The sequence below is a fragment of the Falco rusticolus genome, chromosome 1, assembly GCF_015220075.1.
Source record: "Falco rusticolus isolate bFalRus1 chromosome 1, bFalRus1.pri, whole genome shotgun sequence".
NCBI classification, from domain to species: domain Eukaryota; kingdom Metazoa; phylum Chordata; class Aves; order Falconiformes; family Falconidae; genus Falco; species Falco rusticolus.
This window is the reverse complement of record NC_051187.1, coordinates 69218407-69240741: the sequence shown is the minus strand read 5'-3', so window position 1 is coordinate 69240741 and position 22335 is coordinate 69218407. Positions and strand designations below refer to the sequence as shown.

Below are 22335 nucleotides of genomic sequence, written 5' to 3'. Positions count from 1 at the left end.
GAGGGGAACCAGCCCAGCCCCATCCCACCCGCGGGGCGAGCCATGGCCGAGGGCTTGAGGAAGCTTGTCGGCGCGGAGAGCGGCCGGTTGCTGCAAGAGAAGCTGGAGAGCTGGTACCGGGACTACGAGGTGGGCCGCGGGCGCTGCGCGGCTGCTGGGGGGGCCGCCCGGCGAGCGGGCCCTCGGGGGGGGGGGGGGGCCGGCCGGCAGGCAGCGGCGCCGTTGCCGCGGTGCCCGGGCCGCGGGCGGTTGCCGCGGTGACGGTCGGACGCGGAGCGGCGGCCCCCGCCGCCTTCCGGGGGTGCGCTCAGCCCGGGGCACCCGGCCCCCGCCGCCGGCCGCGGGGGGCAGGCAGCGGCCCCGGTTGGGGCTCAGCGGCCGCCTTGGGACGCTGACCCGCACGTGTGCCCGGTGCCTGCAGCACTCGCAGCTTCAGCGGTGCTCCTCTGTGCCGGTGCCTAGGCTCGCCGAGAGCGAGGGCTGGAGGCTAAAAGGGGCGTTTGAGCCGTAGTGACCGAGTCTGGATCAGAGGAGAGTTTTGCGGTAAGAGATCGGCAGGTGGAAGGGCCGCAGGTGAGGGCGTGCTCGGGGGGAATCGCCTGTGGCCGGGGGCAGTCAGGAAGAGGTGAGGGGAAAGGCTGCTGGAAGTGAGGAGGGGGCTATCCAGCTTCCCAGCTCTTCTGGGGGGGGCGGGGGGAGCTGTTGGCGCTGAGCAGCTGCTGCAAGACGGGACAGCTGCAGGAGGGCTTTGGGGGGGCAGTTCTAAGGGAGGTTTGGGTAGGGGCAGGAGAAGGCTGCAGGTGGATGCCGTGGGATGCACGGAGGAGCAAGAGGTAACAGGAGACTGAGGAGGCGAAGTGGTGGAAGCAGTAGCGAATGTGTGAAATCAGGGCAAGATGAGATGAAGTGACCTCTGATTTGACAACTGTCCGTTTTCTCAGTGGAAAATCTTGACAGAGTGCTCGCTCCTGTGTCCCCAGGTGTCATTAGCTTTGGGATACTGATGGTTGGTTTGGTCATGAGCCTGTAGCCATCTACTGTGTGCTGGGGTTGGTGAGGAAGGGTGCTGAGCAGATGCAGCCTTTTCAAGGGAAGTCAGTTTGGTTTTTGGTGGTTTTTTACGTGGTATGTAGGAGTTACGGTATATTAATAGCTAGTTTAACTCTCTGCAGGACTCTTGGCAAAGGACTGTTTTAAGGAGGCATTTGAGGGTAGCTAGTATAGTTGCCATGGAGTGCAGGACACCAGAGGAGCAAGAACAGAGGCGTGCATTTTAAGATCTTCCACTTGGATGGTGGAGGTAGACCTTGGGAAGGCTGAGCAATGGTGGGAGCTGAACTCTCCATTATAACTGAGGTGGGGGTAGTCTCTGTGGTCTTGGAAAACAAAGACTAGCAGTTTCAGGCTACTCTTGCAGAAAAGGAGGATCTGGCAGGTGGAAGCACCATGGGTGTTATGTCAGTGTAACGAGCTGGAAAAATGCATTTTGGAGTAGTGTTCGGGTGGAGGTTAGCAGGGTGAGGCTGGGCTTCTTGAGGCCAGAGGAAAGCATGTGTTACAGCAATCAGAAGACAAGCTGGCAGGGGCATGGGTGGGAGTTACAGCTGTTTTGGAAGCTTGTGAAAACCGTATGGAGCCTTTAAAGCCTGAAGATGTAGAGGGTGATCCATGCTGAAGACGATACGCAGGTTACAGATAAAGATTAAAGAAGCAGGTACAAAGTGTGTGTTCCCCTGGCAGGTGCAGCAGCATCCTGGACAAATTAACCCCATCAACTCCTTTTTGGGAATTGCATTTGCTGAAAGTGGTGTAGTTCTGCTGTTTTTTTTTTCTTAGGCTAACGCTGGATTTTGCCCGTTCTTCAGGAGTATTGGTTTCAGTTGGCAACTCTTAAAAATCAGATGAAATTGCATGGAGGCCTCCTGTGGATGTTGACAAAGCAAGATAATAGCCTTATATGTATTAGTTAAGCTAATATGGAAAACCAGAGTTTAGACTAATGTTTTTTCATCCAATGATCTCCCATCTTATTGTAAAAACTGTGAAAGATTTTAACACAGATCTATAATTATGATCCTTCTTTTAGGGATATTTATGGTTGCCTCTCCTTTATGAATGGGAAAGGAGTAAGTTTTCTCAAGCAATGAATTAACTGGGTAACAGAGGTCCTGATGTCTTGTTTGTTTGCCTATTAACAGTGTGAACCTTTTACAGATTAGTATTCTAGCGGATGCAGTAAGAAAAGGTTGTGAAGATGTAAGGGGGGGGGAAGTTGTGATATAACAGGAATGATTTTAAGTAAGAAAGCCCACGCAGAGGTATTAATACAGATTAATTTACAGACTAATTCCTGTGATCAGAATCTGAACCGATGCTGTGAAATAATACAACTGAACTCTGAGATTCAAGGGCAGCTCTTCACAATCCTCAATGAAACATCTCGAGAAGGTAAATCAGTGCCTTGTCTTATTACTAACACATTTCACAGGTGTCATCTTTTCAAGCTCTGGCTCTTTCTATGAGTGTTCTCACAACTTCTTAATGTATTTATTTCCTTAGGCGGGCATTATGCAGGTGTGGAAACAATAAAAACTCGTCCCCTGCCATGGCTAGGGACTTGTTTTTCCTGTGCTACTTCAGGAAGGCTCTTTGAAACCAACCTTTCTCTCACTCAGGTATGTAGGAAACTTAGGTTAAGGGAATAGAATGGTGTGAATTTATACCTGCAGGAGAACTTTAATGACTTTCCGTTAATAATAGCCTCCTTCCCTGATGGTGTTTTTTTTTTTAATGAAATATGTCATGGAGACAACTGTGCTATTTGTCAGTCTCATCTTATGTTTCCTTTGAAAGGGAAATCAAAGAGGTCATTAAAGTTACTTTTGGCCTTCTAGGGCTTATGGTGTTTCACAACAAATGACAATATGAAGGAATGTGCTCTGTAAGACAAACTATGTTCTTGTATCACTGTCCTTTTCTAGGAAAGAATTATGCTACACTTACATTTGCAAAGATGTCATAGAATATGTTATCTCTATTAGTAAAAACCTAACACTATGTAAAAGTACATGCGTAAGCTGAATGTGTGGGTGAACTCCATGCATTCAACTGAGCTTTTTTTAAAGAAAAAAATATCTTTGTTTTGTAGCTGAGCATTAGAATATCTCTGGGGCAGGGGCAGCAAGGGGAGTAAGTGCTCATGTCCATCATGATACCACCACACTGAAGGGGTTGCAGGACTAACAGTTTAGCAGAAGACGTCTGCTGTGGCTTTGTGCTTTGCAGGGAAAAAAAAAGCGTTGGTTGATGCAGTCTAGGGGAAGATACTGAGATCTGACAGTGATGTCTCCATGTTCTCTGACTTCTCTTTTTTTTTTTACACTTCTGTCAAAATCTTTCACAATTAAAATAAGGGATATCACTTTTCATTTGTCCTTAAGAGTCAGATTCTGTTGTATTGGAGGAGGGTTCTGCCAAAAAACCCACAAAATGTAAAATAATGATGTTATGAAATGACAGTACACCAGTTACAGACTTGTCGTTGCATGTGACATTAAAATTTTCAAGAAAAGTCTGTTGCACAGTTAATTATTTAATTCCAGTAGTATCAGGCAAATCTACAGGTTGTTAAAGACAGAGCTGCATGTGTAGTGGTGTGCTTTCTGAAATGACGATAGTTGCTGCCTCTGTTCTGATAAATTTATCTGTTACTTCGTGTACATGAATTCCCAAAAACTTGAGTTGGTGGTATAACCAGTTGTGATTGACTGGATGCCCCCCTCCCCCCCACAACACATCTGCATGAACACTTTGTTCAGGTGATGTGTGTACAAGTAGTAAATCTGCGTATGCAGACCTTCCATATTCTCTGTCATGGCATATAAAAAGTGAGTATTTTTCCTAATATAACTGAGTCTTTGTTTTGTGTGCCTGGAAGGTATTGCTTATGTCTCTAGAAGGTATGCAATTGCTTTTGTTTTCAGTTACTTTAGAAATAGTGTTTACTGAAATGTTTAGAAATGTATCTGCTAATAAAGGTATACTACATTCTTGAAGGATTCTGTAAGGCAGAATGTTTGAGCAGCGTGATTTTGTGTTTTGCTGTAGGATTCAATTGAGAAAGACAGGCAGCTGAGAGAGCTGGCCAGCAATCAGGCTTTTCAACTGCAAAAGCTTCAGGAAGAACTGACTTCAACTCATCTACAGCTCGACCATATAGAAGAAGAGTAAGGGAATTAACTGTGATTGTTCTTGTTTGTTTTGTGGTTGTTTCTTGTTTTTTTGTTAACAAGCCATATTTTTCTCTTTATCTAAACAGTGATGGAGACTTGTAAAATGTTTCATTTCTGGCTTAAAATCAGAGCTTCAAAATACATCTAGGCTCTGGATTGTCCATGTGTGTTCAAAGTGGGGTACAAATGATAGTCATACCCACATTCATAAATTGACTTGGTAGGTTTTGCTTCTGGCAGAGGAGTTTGAAAACATGCCAGTATTCCAGATAAAAGGGTTTTGTATAGTGCATGACCATCCCAGTGGAATTATAGTCAGTGAAATATTACATGCTGAGTAAACCCTGATAAAAATAGAGTAGCTATGGTGCAACACTTACTGAAGGACTACAACATATCATAATGAGTTATGGTATGTAATTGGTGCATGAACATCCAAGAAGTTCAAAATTCAGTGTGGTAAGATGGTGGAAGAAAGGCAGGTTTTCAGATAAGTGACTAGGTCTGAACAGTTTTTGTCCTGGTGTATAAAACATGTTTTGTGGAGCACTGTGGTCTCAAAATGACTTAATTGTGTCAGAAACAAATTTGTGCAGTTGATGCCAGTTCCAGGGCCACTTCAGAGGTAGCTCCAAGTGACAGACACTTTCTCATGCATTCTGTTATTGTGAGAACACTGGATGTTCACAGTCCTTCAGTTGGTACAATAAGTGTTATAACCTAATGCTCTTGCTAAGTCATTCTAAGAATATCAGGTTCTCAGAACTGCAAACTGTATTAACTAGACTAAAGAGGTTCAATAGAGTATTTCAACCTGCATCCTAATCTTGCAGATGCCGCCTGCTTTCATAGAACTGTAGAATCGCAGAATGGTTGAGGGTTGGAACCCCTCTGCTGTTGGCAGAAACATCTTCCACTGGATCAGGTTGCTCAAAGCCCCATCCAACCTGACCTTGAACGCTTCCAGGGATGGGTCACCCACAACTTCTCAGGGCAACCTGTTCCAGTGTCTCACCACCCTCATGGGAAAGAATTTCTTTCTTGTATCCAGTCTGTCCTCCCTCTTTTAGTTTAAAACCACTATCCCTTGTCCTAGTGATAGGACAGGGGTATAAAAAAATAAGGTCTCTCTACCTTTCTAAGAAGTCCCCTTTAGGTACTGGAAGGCTGCAACAGGGTCTGCCTGAAGCCTTCTCTTCATCAAGCTGAACAATCCCAACTCTCTCAGCCTTTCCTCATAGGAGAGGCTGATCGGATCAGATCTCTGATTGTTTTTGTGGCCCTTTTCTGGACCTGCTCTAACAGGTCCCTACTGGGAACCCCAGAGCCTGATGCAGTACAGCCAGTGAGGTCTCATGAAAGGGGAGTAGAGGGGGAGAATCCCCTCCCTTGACCTGCTGGCTGTGCTGCTGTTTATGCAGCTGAGGATATGGTTGGCTTTTTGGGCTATGAACCCACATTGCCAGCTCGGTTTCAGCTTTTCATCTACCACTATCTCCAAGTCCTTCTCCACAGGGCTCCTTTTAAGCAATTTTTCCCCACCAGTCTGTATTGATGCTGATGAGTACCCTGATCCAGGGGTATTACCTTGCACTTGGCCTTGTTGAACTTCATGAAACTGACATGGGCCCACTCTGCAAGCATGTCAAAGTCCCTGTGGATGGCATCCATTCCATCAAGAGTATCAGCTGCACCATTCAGCTTGGTATTGTCCACAAACTTGCTGAGTAGGCACTCAGTCCTGCTGTCAATGTCATTAAAAAAAGATATTGAACAATACCGGTCCCAATACAGACCCCTGACACGCACCACTTGTTGCTGTTTTTTTGGACATTGAGCTGTTGACTGCAACTCTTTGGGCATAGCCATCCAGCCCATTTCTTATCCATCAACTGGTCCATCTGTCCAACACCAACATCCATGTGTCTTCAATTTGGAGACAAGGATGTTGTGTGGAGCCATGTCAAAGGCCTTACAGAAGGCAAGGGAGATGACATCAGTTGCTCTTCCCTTATTAACCAGTGCATATTGTTATCTGTTATGTCTCGAATAAGCACAGCCGTTCTCGTTTTTCACTATTGAAAAAGTCTGTCAGTCAACTCAGAGTGAGTTAATGATCAGTGCATCGCCCTGAAAAGCAGATGAAGACAAAAAAATTTTGTGATCTCACAGTATAAATTAAACATCAAAAGTGGCAAGGTTAGACAGAGATGGACCCCATAACATTTGGAAAAAGAGAGGGTTTTGTTTGTTCTTGGCGTTTCAACTGGTTTGAAAGAATTGGGTAATCTTACAAAATAATTTCAGCCTGGGAGGTTTAATAAACAAAGGAATTACTTTATAGAGAAGAGCGATGGGAGATTGGTGGATCTTATTCAAGTCTATACTTGAAGGGAGGATGTAAAGTAGACGGAGCCAGGCTATTTCCAGTGGTGTCCAGTGACAGGACCAGAGGCACAAACTGAAACACAGGAGGTTCCCTCTGAACATCCGGAAACACTATTTTATTGTGATGCTGACTGAGCATTGGCACAGGTTGCCCAGAGAGGTTGTAAAGTCTCCATCCTTGGAGATATTTAAAAGCCATCTGGACATGGTCCTGGGCAACTGGATCTAAGTGGCACAGCTTGGGCAGGGGTATTGGACAAAGTGGCCTCCAGAGGTGACCTCAGCCATTCTGTGGTTCAGGTGGATGTAAATGTTGGTTTAGTGGTGAGGCATTTCATCTTAAGCTCCCGTGTGGATAGAAAGAGATTATCTGATGAGCTGAGGAAAAGCGTTTGATGGTCAAGGTGAGAAGTACGAGGAAAGTTATTCACTAATACAGACAGGAGTGAGTGTGTGGCAATTTGCAGTACAAAAGTCATTTTGGGTTAGCCCCTATGAGAAGTGGGGAAATTAGTGATAAAGCTTTTGTGCAGTTTTGTGGGTTGCATTTCTGTGTGCAGTCAGGTCAGAGAGGTGTTGGCTGTGATCTGCGAAGGTAGTACTCTAGAAGGTGGATGGTTGGGAAGGGGTAATTCAAGCAGAGATGAAGTCGCACATGAAAGTTTCAGAACTGATCCTTTCAAGGCGGTGCAGTATGAAGCAGTGATTATGTAATTATTGGCAGGCAGGGGATAGATGCAGAAGAAAAAATTCATGTCACAGGATACCCGGTCTATGGATGGTGAAGCGAAGAGGGTCCCCCATGGAGTCGGCCAAGTCATGACAATCACACCAATACGGCTACACGCCGTGCTCACTTTATTAAGCAAACAGGTCATATTTATAACTTAAACCAACCGCTCACACGACTCGACACACAGGTGATTGGATAAAAGCTTCCGCTCACGTGGGTGTCCGTGTTGCTGACTGGTGAGCGTGCTGCAGGCGCCTGATCACAGTGTGCCGGTTTCGCGGTTCCCAGGACTTGTTCTGCACCTGGCTCCTTGTTTGTGCACAGCTTGTTTTCTTTCTCACCCTGCTTGTTCCAAGGACAAATTAAAGTTGCTCTGCAGCTTCAACTAACAGGCCTGGGTTGTCCAACCCGGACAATGGTAACATATGTCCTCGGTCCTTTAAAAATCCCTCTACAGTGAAGTCATTCTGAATGCTGTAAATTGTTGAAACTGATGATGAAACTGGAATTGTCTTAATGAAAAATAATGGGTGATAGCTAAATAATTCTGCTATGGCATAGTCAGATTTATAAGTTGTGTGCTGTGCTGATAGTCTGCACAAAGCCCACTGTGATTGTTTTCATATGTTAAGTTGGTATGGGCTTGATCTGCTTAAACAGTCAGTTTGTCATATTAAATTCTCTGGTAGAATCTCTGCCTTTACCATGAAGGTTATTAATTTTTCTTGCAGTCTGGCAAAAACCCAGTTGGCTCTTGAAGACACAAAGACCAAATCAGCCACTACTCTTTTGGCAGCAGAAGACGAAATTGTTCAGCTAAAAGCAGCGTAAGAAAAATTGAATCTTGGGTTATTTGTGGCAGAAAGTCAGCAAGTGGGTTCTGTTTATTCTACACTGTCCTATGCTGTAGCAAAAAATAGGACCTTAACATCCTGTAGCTTTGTTTCTTGATGTTATATGGAGAGAATTAGCCTACGTAGATCTACACGAGAAGAACCCCTATTTCTGAACTTCTACCCTGTATTCTTTAGGCTAGAGAAAGGATTACTTTGAAACCAGCAGCCTGATAGCATTTGAATCTTGTAGATGAAGTTAAATAGGAGAGAACTGTATTCTGAATATAGCTGGAAACCATCGTTTGCAACTTGCTACAATGCTTTTGGAAGTACCGTGCGTGTCAAATAACAGACACTTCAGTCTGTCTATCTTCAGATAAAGTTCTTTATACAGTTTTTTCTTTTAGGCCGTTTTTGCTAAATCCTTTTGCCTGTCTGAATGGAAGTAATGGCTATTGGTGATATTGATGTCTCTGGTTTAAAAATGTTTTTTGAGTTTTTAAGTGTGTTTGTCACATTGGGAAGTTAATCTGGATCGGTAAGGATGCAGCTGGGGGAACTACCTTTCCATTTCAATACAGGGGTCCTTAAAACTAATTTCCTTTTGTTGCTTGACCTTCAGTAATAATAATTCACTGTTATGAGTTGTAGCGCACATCTTTTTGTGGTTTTTTTGTTGGCTTGGTTTTGGGGGTTTTTGTGTGTTGTATTATCAGAAAAGAATACAAAGGTGGTTGAAATGAATTCCAATTATAGTTACATATAATTAATAACAAGTCATACTTATTTAATAAATACTTGCAGCTTTTCAGTTAAATAAGTGCCACGCTTAAAAATGGAAGAAACTTGACTTTTCTGCTCACACTGTAGGAAAGGATATAACTGTCCATGAGTTTATCTTTTCATTTTAGGGCAACTGAGAGGATGAGCTACTCCTCATAAACATAAGTAGACAAAAAAACCCTCAGGCTATTAGAGTTTCTACTTACAGTATCAAGTTAAATATCACTTGTTCATCTCTGGATGTTTATCATTGCTTCTAGATTAATGTTAATTGTTGGATTTAATCCATGGACTTTTCCTAGCAAGTGTTGATCACTTTGGATTTTAATTTTTTGGGTGGCTATCTGGGGTATAAATTCATATTCCCATAAAATGGGCTTTTTGATTCGTTGGGTGAAAAGTAGCTCATGTAACTCCTTGATTCTTAGATATAACCTGACTGCTGTCTTCCCGATTAAAATTAATAGTAGGGAATAAAACATCTCACAAGCCCCATGTGTAGGTCTTAATGTAGACTGGACAGAAGTTCATGTTGCCATTTGTATTACTGACAGAAAAACAGAACATTCACATCTTCTGTGAATCCAGGAATTCCGTCTTCTCCGCATGCTTATGGTTCATTTTGGCTCTCTACATTTGCATCTTCTGTCTGGGAGTTCAATCTCTGATTAAAGCAAAGGTGCTATTTTTCATGTTTTGTGCATCATCTTTTCAAAAACTGAACCATTTTAGTTGGGTGAAATTGGATTTGCCTAGTCTTTGCCTACCTGTCAAAAGCAGAGTCCTTCTAAAAGTAGAGAAAGTGAAACCAGGACTGATCTGTGACACCTAGGGCAGGATTTTTTATTTTTTTTTTACACAAGGAACAGTTTGCTAGCAGTATCCTTTGCATCTTTGTAAACCTGTGTTTTAAAACTTTTGGAATAAGCTGATGATCTCATTCCCCTTGTCTATAGTCTGCCTGTCTCTTATATTTAAATCAAATAATTTTTTGCAAGGCATCTTGGTCTCCTGGGCTGTTAGAGCAAATGTGGTCTAGACTCAATCCTATAGCCAGTGTAAGCGTTTGTTATATCAAGATATTAATTATAACAGGATTTAGCTATTTGCTGCAGAATTATGAAGGAAAATACAGATTTTTTAGATGAATAAAGATCAACATTTAAGAGCAATTGGAGGTTCTTCAGGGGAAGGCAATAAATAGTGTAATTAAAAAATGTTGTTACATGCAGACTTAACAAATTCCTATTAGTACTATTATAAATGGAAGCTTACTACTAGGGTGCTTAGACTCATGCTAAAAGGTCTAATCAAACTTAACAAAGCCAAGTGACACCCTGTGAAGTAAACACCTATCTCTAGAACTTGTCTTCCCGAATCTACTTTCCTTTTCTGGTTGTTCTTTAAATTAGAATTATTTATCCCTCTTTTACTACTACTATGCTAGCAGTCCTTGCTGGAGGAGCTGACTAAGGATGGCCATGGGACTCTAAGGGTATCTGCAGCTTTTCCTACCCAGGTTAGAAGGACAGTCTTTTAGCAGATGTGCTGGCCTTACTACCTGTGTTGGAACAGGAAGCTTGTTAATTGATAGGTGTTGTTTTCATTGTTTTGGATCCTGAAAAATCTCACCATGGTCCTTCAGTAAAAAAAAAAGGAGGGACAGACTGAATGCCTCCAAAGTGAAAAGAAAGCAAGCATCTTTCTTTTTCTGTTTCTTTTGGGGTTGTGTGTTTTGGTTTGGGTTTTTGTTTTTGTTGGTTTTTTTTTTTTTCTTTTCCTTTTGGAGTAAGGAAAACAACAGTAACACCAGTGTTAGGAGGGAAAGTAGAGATGTTAGGATACTTTCTAACATTAAGCATAAAGGGCAAGACAAATTTGCTTAACTGGTTGGTTGACAATGATTAAAAAGCACTGCTTCTCTTCTGGAGAGCAAGAGAGGAAACATTAGCTTTTGATACTTCTTCAGTAACATCATTGGTGATATCCTTTGACTGACTAATATATTCTAGCAAAGAAAGGAACCTGAGGACCTGATATAAGAAAATACCTAGTCTTAAACTGTAGGAAAGAAAACTGAGCTGGTTTAGTTAACATCTTAAATACGAGAAAGAAACAGATTTCTTTCTTAGATTTCATCATCTGAGGTAGTGCAAGAACACAGTGTCAACCAGTGATCTCCCTGTAACACAAGTGTAGTGTATCCAGTCTCTTGCCACAGTAACGCTTTTACATTAAGACTATGCTTTTTAAAAAATTCTTGATTTCCCTGTGTTTCAGCATAAGGAGCTTTCTCAATATTTCTCCTCTTTCTGTTCTTTCTGTTTGATGGTGAGGATTAATTAATAGATGGTTTGCATTGGTAGAAGAACATCTTGTGACTGACTTTATTCTGTGTGTTTAAGTCTGAAGACTTCCCATGCCCAAGAGAAGGATGCCCTGAGGAAGTTAGCTCGTCTGAATGACTATGAGCGGCAGATTCAAATACTGCGGGATGAGATTTCTATCCTGGATGCCCAAAAGTCTGTTCTCCAGAGCAGGTAGAGACATTATTCAGAGAAGTCACTGAATCGGAGAAATTGTTCATGTTGGGTAGCATGAATTTCCTCCTCATTTGAGACTGAAGTATAAACAAAAGCTAAGCTTTTGTACTTTGTCACGAAGGAACATATACTCTTTGTTTTCTTCTAGTGCCCAAATGTTTTAATTTCAGACATCTATGTTAAGTTTCTGTCAAAACAACAAAGAGAGCAGCTTTACAAAATACATCAAGAGCAACTGTACGAGATAAGAGATTAGATTTGTTTGTAAGTCCTCTTTGAATACTATATCATTACAGGGCAGAAACTGTTACATTCTCACTTGTTTGACTTTACAACTCTTCAGTAGTACTGAAAGAGGAACAAATCTCCCAAGTATTCCAAGTTTAAAGTGTGTTTCCCCAAAGCAAAGTGCTTGGCTATACACACTTTAGGAATTACTTTGTTATTCAGGCTGTAGCCCATAAAATGGATTGACACAAATGCCTTCATATTAGACTAACCATCTGCAACTTTGTCTTTCATTATGTTGGCTCAAAATCTCGGCTTACCCTGGTAATAATTAAATTGACACAAAACTCTGTGCACTAGGCAAAAGCATCTGAGGATGGTGAAGTGACCACATGTGCTGCGATGAGAGACAGGACGCTGTTTGATGCAAACAAATGTCAATTTATTGTACAGAAGCACGAGTTTATATATACTTTCAGAAGCTGTGCGTTTTAAACAGATTGGTTCTTTAAGCTAAGCATTGCATACTAGGCAATCCCTGATTGGTGGTTAACTACCAGCAATTAACCGCAAGGTGTTACCTTTCCTTGGCGCCATCCTTGGCGCCATGCGTCCCCCACTCCCTTATCCTCTCTCAGCATGACTCATCATGTTAATTGTTGTGTCTATTCACGCTCCTTGTCCTCCCATAAAAGCTCGAGCACATTCCCCTCAGCTAACTGATTGCCACGCATGGTCCTAATTTCCAGCCCGCTCCTGCACACATGCTCTTTACATGTCTGTCATAGGCTTGCACGGAGCCGTTCTCCTTCCCCAAGGCACAGAGTGAGCAGGTCACCTGGTTCATTTCCGCTGAGGAGCTGTTCACCTGGCCAAGCCAGGCGTAAAAACGCTTCACGTCGTGCCTGCCTGGTAGCTCGCTTTGGTGACATTTATGCTCAGGAACGCTTGGATGCAGAGACCCTTTTGAGGACGTACATCAGTGATGTGGAGATGGTACAGAGGATAATATACATTGCAGCTGTGGTAAGAAAAAAATATTTCTTATTTTACAGGCCAGCAGTGTTTTATAAGATATTATGGCTAGATTGGATGAACATCCAAATATCGGCCAATATACATAATTGGATTGAATTTCCTTTTCAAATTTTGACTCCTGTTGGCCCATTTTGTTAGGAATTTTGCGGCAATTCCTATAGCCCTTAGCAACCAATAAGTGTCTTGCATATATATAGGGTTCTGCATATATATATATGCATATAATGCATATGCATATAATAAGGGTTCTGCGCCCCCTACGATACCCAGGAGTTTACACCCTTGGTTCGATACCAATGTCTGCAGGGGGTTTTGGACCTACCACCCACCCGTGAATCCTAGGACTTTTACAGTGGTGTCTTATCGCCCTTAGTTACTGGTAAGATTGTCCTGCAGGGGGCTGAACCCTTCACCCACCTACATACCCTATAGGAGTCGAGATCCCACCCACAAATCCTATAGCAACCGCTTTGGTCCTTCACCAGCCAAGTCCCTCGTGGGAGTTTGGAACCGTGGTTAGAAGACCTCCACACTTGCCTCGGAACTCAAATCCTGGCTCCAAACCTAGAGTCCGTTTCCAGAAGTAGGTTCCGTCTCAATCACACTCTTACACACAAGTAACCGATCCCACCCAACCAAACGGTGTCCCTTATACTCACGACTCCATCGTCTTCATTTGGATCTTCATGCACCAGAATTACGGGTCCTTTATACTGCAGTTTTTCCCTAGGAGCTCCAGTCCCTTTTGGTTATTGTTTCTCTTTTGTTTGTTGATCTCCGGAGACTGACCTAGACTGCTATCCTGAGCCACAATCTGTGGGGTGCCCCTCAAAAAGTCACAGTTCAGGAAAGCACAGCGAGATCACATCGGGGTCACCGACTTATTATAAACAATAACAATTAAAACAATTTTATTTTGGATTCAATCAATTTAAGTTGAGAAACAATAAGCTAAAACAGTGCTGGGTGCACGGAGAACTCAAATAGTTCCACCACACGCACACCTGAGTCCTAAAAGCAGCGTGTTTTATCCCCGGATCTTGACCAATCTCCTCTTGCCGGATGTTCGTCCCGCGCTTTCCCCATTGGGCCGTTAGGGTACGCCTTCTCCTCCTACTGGCTCTCCTTTGGCGCGCTTTTTCAAATCTCAAGGTCTTTGTCTCCTTCGGCGGGCCTTCTCTGGCGTGGTTTCCTTACCTCCTTCGGCGGGCTTTTCCAAGCAGCGATTGCCTCAGGGGAAGGGGAAGCCATCACATTGTCTCAAAGGAGAACCACACGCACCCACTCACCACAACTGCCATACAGGTCCCAGATTTACACAGGTTACAACAATTACACTTAGCACAGCACACTCAATTTTTGACATGAATCATGACTGCGTTTATCACACTACGAGCTCAGTCTAAAGGAATTTGTTTTCATTTTTCTGTATTTAATCTTCTTTTCTATAAAATTGACGTAGTACATACCTGTGTTGGAGCGGCAGCGTGTCTCTTAACGTGTGTGATTCCAAGAACGTTTAACTTATGGAAGTTTTTTTTCTCACAACTGTCATTCAGTTTACATTCTCCAGTTTGACCTTTCTTCCTAACAGACAAGAGGTGCTCCTGTCTGACATGTTAGTCTGTGCCACATAAGATGCTTGTTAGTGAATTCTGCTCTTGATATCTTTAAGTGTGATTCTACTGATCATGGGCGTGTGATGGAATGCTACATAAAAATAGAAGGTTAGGTGGGAAGCTTTTCACTCCTGTCTTCTGCAAATAGATCACACTTTAATCGGAGAAGTCTTCCTAGATGAGTACTATTTTTAGCTTGCACTTTTACAGCAGCATTTTCTATTCCTTCTTACAATGATGATACTGGATTAAGTTCATTCTCTCAGATAATAGATAAAAAAAATAATCTCAGTCTCCTGGATTTGACTAGATGTTCTTTAATTTTGCAGGAGTCTTTTCGTGCTGCAAAGATGGCCTACAGACAGTTCAAAATACGTGTAAGAGAGACTCTGTCTCTAGGTCACTCAGGGCCAGAGTCACTTGAAGACACTGTCCTGGATTATATAGTTCGCCATGAGGATCTGTATGACGTTCAAGCCAGTGTCAATGTAAGTCAAGGGCAGTGGGTGGGGAAGTGACGTGCTGATCTATTTCAGTAGCTAATAAATTGGAAGTGTGTAAACTAGAAATGTACTGTAACCTGAAGAAGGAAAAAAGTTTATTGCATGGATTTTATGTCTTGTAGCAGTTTATTTTCCAAAACAGTATGGTGGTGTGACCCAGTAATTACTTGTTTCGTTTGCCTTGATTAGAATGTTTGTCTGCCAGAGTAATATTTTTGGTAAGATACAGTGTAATGATCGATCAAATAAATGTAAGCTAAATTGCATAGTTCCTTAAATTCTGTGTTATACTGAAAAGCTGCATCTCCCGCTTAAGATTGTTGTCAATGATGTAGCTCATACTTTATTTCTAAAATAATAGCACATTCTTTCTGAAGCTAATATTTTCTGCAATAGCATAAGACAACATTGCTGGGAGCTTTTTATACTGTTTTTTAAATGTAGAAAACTGAGAGGCATATTTAGCAGGGATTTCCATACTGCCCATGAGTAAAAGTGTTAGTGAGCTCAAATTACTCAATTGTATTTATTTTCAGGAAGTAATTCGCTCCATGAACATCAGCCCAAAGATTTCATTGCCACCAGAAATCGATTTCATTGTGATCAGCTCTTTGATTCGAGAGTTGTGCCGTGTGGCTTTTTCAATGCAGACACTTGTTCCTCCTCTTGATATTGCCTTTGGTACTGATGGAGAGCTTTTCAGTGAGACCAAGTAAGAACTCTTTTCTTTTCAGTCAGATTCTTACTATTAAAAAACATTAATCAGATTTTATAGTATACTTCTTTCCTAATTAATATAAAGGTTTAAGATTGATGCTAAACACTAATTTGGGACACATATTCCTGGCCTGAGGTGAATTTGGTATGCCTTTAAGGTTTCTGATAGTGTATAAATGCTAGGATGTAGACCATTGTTAACAGCTCTTTTTAATGAACAGCAGAGCTTTCTGGATAAACTTCAGTGTCTAGAGCATATTTAATTTATCCTTGAAGAGGAAAATTATCATCAGCCTTTCTTTCTCTGTCTGCCACCAGTTTTTACAAAATGTGTGCAACTTTGTTCCTCTTTTCTGGCCCATTTTGTCAAAGTCATGTTTGCTGAGATCTGGCAGTTGGTATCTGATACCAGGATCATCAGCGTGTGTGCTGCAACCTCCAGGCTGTGGCTGATGTACAACATATGGACCATAATACACTTCTATCTCTTCTGGTGTAAAGTTGAGCAAGAAGAAAAATTACTTTTAAAAATGGGAATTTTGTTTAATGAATGCACACCATATTGTAGTTTTTCTTTTTTCCATTGAGTCAGGGCTGGCTGCTTTGTTAGCTGGCAGAGAGCTGTAGGATACTTGCATGCCTTCAAGAAAACTGAGGGGATTGGTATCTCCAAAACAATTACTCTCACAAGCAAGAAAAGCCACACCAATAAGGATATTTCTAATAATAGAATCATAGAATGGTTTACGTTGGAAGGGACCTTAAAGATCATCTCATTCCAACCCCCCGGCCATGGGCAGGGACACCTTCCACCAGACCAGGCTGCTCAAAGCCCCATCCAGCCTGGCCTTGAACACTGCCAGGGATGGGGCACCTGCAGCTTCTCTGGGCAACCTGTTCCAGTGCCTCACCACCCGCACAGTAAAGAATTTCTTCATAATATCTAATCAAAATCTTTTCTCTTTCAGTTTAAAACCATTACCCCTTGTCCTATCGCTACATGGCCTTGTAAACAAGTCCCTCTGCAGCTTTCTTTTAGGCCACTTCTAGGTACTGGAAAGTTGCAATAAGGTGTCTCTGGAGCCTTCTCTTCTCCAGGCTGCTCTCAGCCTGTCCTCATGGGAGAGGTGCTCTGGCCCTTTGATCATCTTCATGGCCCACCTCTGGGCTCACTCCAACAGCGAGTTGTCCTTTTATGTTGGGGGGCTCCCCCAACTGAATGCAGTACTCCAGGTGGGGTCTCACGAGAGCAGAGGGGGAGAATCACTGCACTTGACTTGCTTCCCATGTATCATGCAGCCCAGGATATGGCTGGCTTTCTAAGCTACAAGCGTACATTGCTGGGTCATGTTGAGCTTCTCATACACCAACACCCCCAAGCCCTTCTCCTCAGGGCTGCTCTCAATCCATTCTCCACCCAGCCTGTATTTGTGCTTGGGATGGCCCTGACCCCTGTGCAGGACCTTGCACCTGGCCTTGTTGAACTTCATGAGGTTCTCAACAAGCTCTCAAGCTTGTTGAGGTCCCTCTGGATGGCATCTCTTCCCTCCAGCGTGTCAACTGCACCACTCAGCTTGGTGTCATCAGCAAACTTGCTGAGGGTGCACACAATCCCACTGTCCATGTCACCAACAAAGATGTTAATGCTGGTCCCAATATTGACTCCTGAGGAACACCACTTGTCTTCACTTGGACATTGAGCCGTTGACTGCGACTCTGAGTGCAACCATCCAGCCAATTCCTTATCCACCGAGTGGTCCATCTGTCAAATCCATGTCTCTCCAGTTTAGAGACAAGGATGTTGTGTGGAACGGTGTCAGATGCTTTGCACAAGTCCAGGTTCATGACATCAGTTGCTCTTCCCTCGTCCACCAACACTGTAACTCCATTATAGAAGGCACCAAATTTGTCAGGCATGGTTTGCTCTTAGTGAAGCCATGTTGGCTGTCACACAGTCAACTCCTTATTTTCCGTGTGCCTAATCATTTAAAGCAGAGTACAGACCAGATGGGGAAAAGAGCTTGAGACGTCAAGGAGAGAAACAGAGAAAATAAAAATAGCCCTTAGGAGAGTGCAGAGTCATACATGACTACTTAACAATCCTGTTCAAGTACTGGGCAGTTAGCTATTTGATACCCAAAGCTGTTGGCTGAGCTGAGAAGGCTGCAATGCTATGGTATAGTCTTGGGATGCTTTCTCCACCTACCTGATGTCTGTGGCCTTCAAAAACAGGTGTTTATACATGCTGCTGTGGGAGGCATATACGTGCATCTGTCCATCTACATAGTGAAATATGTGGCATATATATGTGGTACACAGAGATGGAGCAAAACTTGTAGAAATTAAAATATCTCTGGTAGTTACGTGTGATACCATTCTATAAAAGGGCTGGTTAAACCTTATTGTACCCTATATCTTCCTCTATGCAGAGCTTCACGCCTCTGCAGCGTTGCTTTGTGAAAATTGCTATTGTATATGCATTACTAATGTATAGATGCATCGCTATTTTGTATTTCAGTTATTTGGTATTTGGTTTGAGTTTTAATCCACAAAACCAGACGTGTATTATTCAGCCAGTGTTGCAGACTTAGGGAGGTAATATATATCTGGTATGATAATACAGGCCTTCAAAATAATTTTTCTTAGCTAAAATGTGCTGTTTCATTATCATCGTTTGAGGATCTTGCTAATAAAATTGCCTTTTATGTCTCATAAGATGCTAGGATATAACTTTACAGTTGAGATAGAGTATTTCTGTAATATGCTCTACAGGGGTCTTGTTTTAGCAAGGTATTTCAGGGAGATGGGATGACTGTGTCTGCCAAAATGCTCAGAAGATTTAATCTGTCAGTGGACCCAAGGACCCTGGCATGTGTGGGGCTTATGTAAGAATATGGTCTAGTGGTCTTCTAAAGTGGGAGATGAATTTATTGGAGCGTCTCTCAGTATAAGTAGATAGTATGTTCTGTTTAGTCTGTCTTACAAATACATTCATTTTCTAGGTTCACTTAATGAATACTTATTTTTGTGATGTGGAAATATTGTCAAGATAGATATTTATGAGCTGTAGCTAGTATTCTGCTTTTTATCAGCACTGATGAGTTGAAGCACCATATTCATCTTCTGGCACTGATGTGCAGACCCTTCTCGTCCTCTGTGTTTCAATAGGTACCGTCATAGTTTTGGCTCTGATTTCACAGCTGCCTTGGTGGCCTATCATGTGTGGCCTGCTCTGATGGAAAATGACGTTGTAATTGTGAAAGGAGAGGCAGTCACAAAAAGAGGAGCTCTGGTATGTGTTTTTTTTTAAGGAACGTTAAAAAAGTAACTGGATTTAAACACTTTCAAAATTTAAAAAGACAAATTCTTAATTGTTTCCTATTTGGCTGGAGTTGTGTATAACTAGTATCAGTTAGGTTTTGGTGCCTCATCCTGTATTTAGGATGAATGGTTCTGTTTGCCTTAATGTGTTCATTATGCAGATGTATGGTTGTTGGCAGAGGCTGTTCTAAGGAGAAAGTCTGAGGTGTTTACGCTCTGTCCTCAAGCCTTGTCTCCAGCATGGCAAGTCTGCTTGCTGAGTTCATCTTTATTAAATGCCCTCTCTCAAAACAGGTTTGTCAAACTCTTCTCTTACAGTGGTCTCGCAGAAGTAGAAGCCGCAGCCGTAGCACCAGTCCTCTTCTATCTCATCACGTAAGCCCCAGCTGAATGCTTGTAGTATAAACAGCACCAAGTATTTTAAACTCAGAATGTTGGCAACCTTTTAAAAATGCTGATGTGCTGCATGTAGATGTTAGCGTTGGGAGTAAATGCCTTTGCTAGGTCTGGAACGAGGTGAAGCTGAAATGACAGATGGTTATTGCCTGGTATAATTTTCAGTGGAGATACTGTATGAGAAGTAGATCATAGTTACATTCTCAGAAGTATCAACTGTGGATCTCGGAATGCTTTCCCCCTACTCCCCCTTGCTTCAGTACCCTTCTGAATAACTAATTGCATCATCTGGAAGTGTTTTAGTCATCTTGCAGTACATATAGAGCACGTGGTCCCTGCCTCCTGGAATTAGTAATCTGAATTTACCCTATAATGCCTTAAAGGAGCAGAAAATCAGTGTAAGGTGGGCAGGAGTGGAAGAACGGAGGTGGTACTAGTAAGATGTGTGAAACCTTAGCAGAGTTCTACTTATGGTATAGTTACACAGTATCTAATTATTTTTATAAAACTCATGTCTATTTTTCTAATTGTTAGCCTGTCTTATTAAATTAACATAGATGCCCTCAACTTAAAATGTGACTATTGAAAATGTGAGAGGCTTTGGGTAAGACTCAAGTTTTTGTGTGCGTGCAGGGTGTGGAAGAAAAACTAGAAATTTGTTGAATTTGACTTTTCACGTGTGGAGCTGCCCTAATAGACACATGCAAACTTTTTGAATGTTGATGAGTCCCCACGTGCCTTTCTTTCAGTTCTTTAGCACACCTGAGTTTCCTTTTCTGTTTGTCTTGCAGGTGTCTCAAAGCCACAGTCCTTCACCAGTGAGGAGCGGAAGCCCAAGTAAGTGGGCGTATTAGTTCATTATGACTCATGTTTTCACATTAAGCCCTTGAACGACTGAGCAAAGAGACAGAAAAATGTGGTAAAGGTCCTCAACTCTAAAACACTTGTCCAAGTTTTATTTTTAGAATGGGTAGCTCCTTTTCTTTCTGTGTGTGGAAAAAAGCTGAAATTTCTGACTTGGAGAGCTTGTTTTTCACTGTACTCGGAGCACAGTCATGAGTTCTCCCTGCTGGTTGCCTTTATTGTGGCCAGTTCTGTAGTAAGTAAAATGTTCTCTTCCCTAAACAAGAAACAGCTGCAAGTCTGCTGGCTCCATGCTTTTACAAATCCAAAGTAGTGATGGTGAAGTGAGGGATTTCCAGTAGTGTGAATGTGTGCCCATTCTCAAGCCCAGCCGATGTAGAGATTTATTTAAAAAAAAAGTTGTACTGAAATGTGTCTTTTTCTTCAATAGGACGTTAACTGAATGTGTTCCTGTGAATCAGTACATCTGGATCCAATGACTTCACTGGTGCCTTTTCTCTTCAAGAATACCTCAAATCTCGCAATAATGTGAATGAATGGCAATTGTCACTCCAAATGAAATTTGTGTTCAGTGTGGTCTATAGAAATATAGAAGACTTATTTATAATTTTAGAAACTAATTCAGCCCTTCTAATTTAAGGAAAAAAAAAAAAGGTGCTTGCAATACTTGCAAAAAAAGGATTATACTTATTTGGCAAAATTTGCAGAGCACTGAGGAACCCATGATGTAATCCTGCAGATGGAGATAGAATTATTCCATCTAGAATGTTTTCCACAGATACCAAACAATGCAATTATCTTGATAGGATGTTTAATATAACCTAAATGGTGAATGTTGCAGAATGTTGAGGTTAGCTGTTACTTGAAAACAGTTTCATTAATTGGTGCTTATTTACAATTTTAGAAAATAGCAATAATCTTAGTATGTGCCAGACTCACACAGCATCCTTTTAAATACTCCTTGCAGTTAACTGAATTTTCTAACTACAGTGCAAAAGTTGCACAGAACAGTCATAAACTACCAATACTCCAGAAATCTACAGGACTTCATTGACATATAGTTCTGAAAGCATGGGTATATGCTTTAGCAAGGCAGTAACAGTCCTTGTTAAATTCATTGTTACTTAGAAATTAATATCATAAAAAACCCTTGCAGTTTGGAACTTAAAAGTATTTTGAATCTGTGCCACCGACTATTTGTAAGCTTGAAATATTTGCTTGAGATGGTCTAATCCAGGGGTCCTCAAACTACGGCCCGCGGGCTGGATACAGCCCCCCAGGGTCCTCAATCCGGGCCCTGCTATATACAGAACCCCCCCGCCCCCCCCCCTGCCGGGGGTTGGGGGGGGAACCAAGCAGCCGCAGATGGCTGCCTGCCACTGCATCCGTGCGCCGGCCCCCTGGTTAAAAAGTTTGAGGACCCCTGGTCTAATCAGTATCACTTTTAATGGGCTTTCATACCAGACTGATAGATTACTAATTCTTGAGAACACGGTGAAAAAACCTTGTCAAATTATCTCTCACTGTGGGTGTTTATTACATGTTAAATGTAAAGATTAGAGACATGGAGAGATTTTATTCTGGCACTTTAAATAGTTTGTTCCCCTTGTAAATGTTTATTTTGATGTCAGCATTCTTGGTTTTGAGAGAACGGATTCTGTTTTTCTCCAGAACCTAATCCGTAGGGCCAGCCATGAACACAAGCCACACAAATGACTGCTTGGGGCCTTGTACTTTTACACAGAAACATAGGATTTGTCATAATGGAGCTGATGTGTAATTCACCAACTCCACTGTCTTATTCCAGTCAATACTCGATGTTTCAAAGGTATGTGGAGCTTTCCCCAGATTCATCTCAACAATTTTGCAATATAAAAATTGCTTTCTGCCTCCTCTTTATCAGCCTATACCCAGGACCGTGACATTTCATTAGTACTACTGTAATAACATGAGCAAAAATATTCTTAAGTCTGAAACTGTTGAGTTCTTGAAAATAAGTTACAGGAGCAGATTTTGTGATCCCTTTTCAGGGATTCTATGCAGATTTACACACCATGTTCTTTATCTCTTCTTGTGTGGCTTAAGACTTTGGTGCAAGGCTATTTGGCAGAGGACCAGACTTCAGGCAGACTCA

At 42.2% G+C, this 22335-nt stretch overlaps 1 protein-coding gene across 2 annotated transcripts; it reads left to right on the top strand.

Moving 5' to 3' along the window:
- Positions 1–20: 20 nt before the first annotated feature.
- SPATA18 (spermatogenesis associated 18) lies at positions 21–21537 on the top strand. 2 transcript variants are annotated; one of them, XM_037383247.1, is made up of 13 exons: positions 21–129; positions 2343–2448; positions 2560–2675; positions 4108–4226; positions 8085–8180; positions 11378–11512; positions 12532–12769; positions 14730–14888; positions 15440–15615; positions 18789–18912; positions 19260–19316; positions 20129–20174; positions 20632–21537. In XM_037383247.1, exons 1-13 carry the CDS (start codon positions 43–45, stop codon positions 20637–20639), a joined length of 1467 nt encoding a protein of 488 aa, XP_037239144.1. In that variant the 5' UTR covers positions 21–42; the 3' UTR covers positions 20640–21537. The 2 variants fall into 2 exon arrangements, with proteins under 2 accessions (XP_037239144.1, XP_037239152.1); XM_037383255.1 differs by lacking the exon at positions 20632–21537 and having other exon boundaries at positions 20129–20191.
- The last annotated feature ends 798 nt before the right edge of the window (positions 21538–22335 follow it).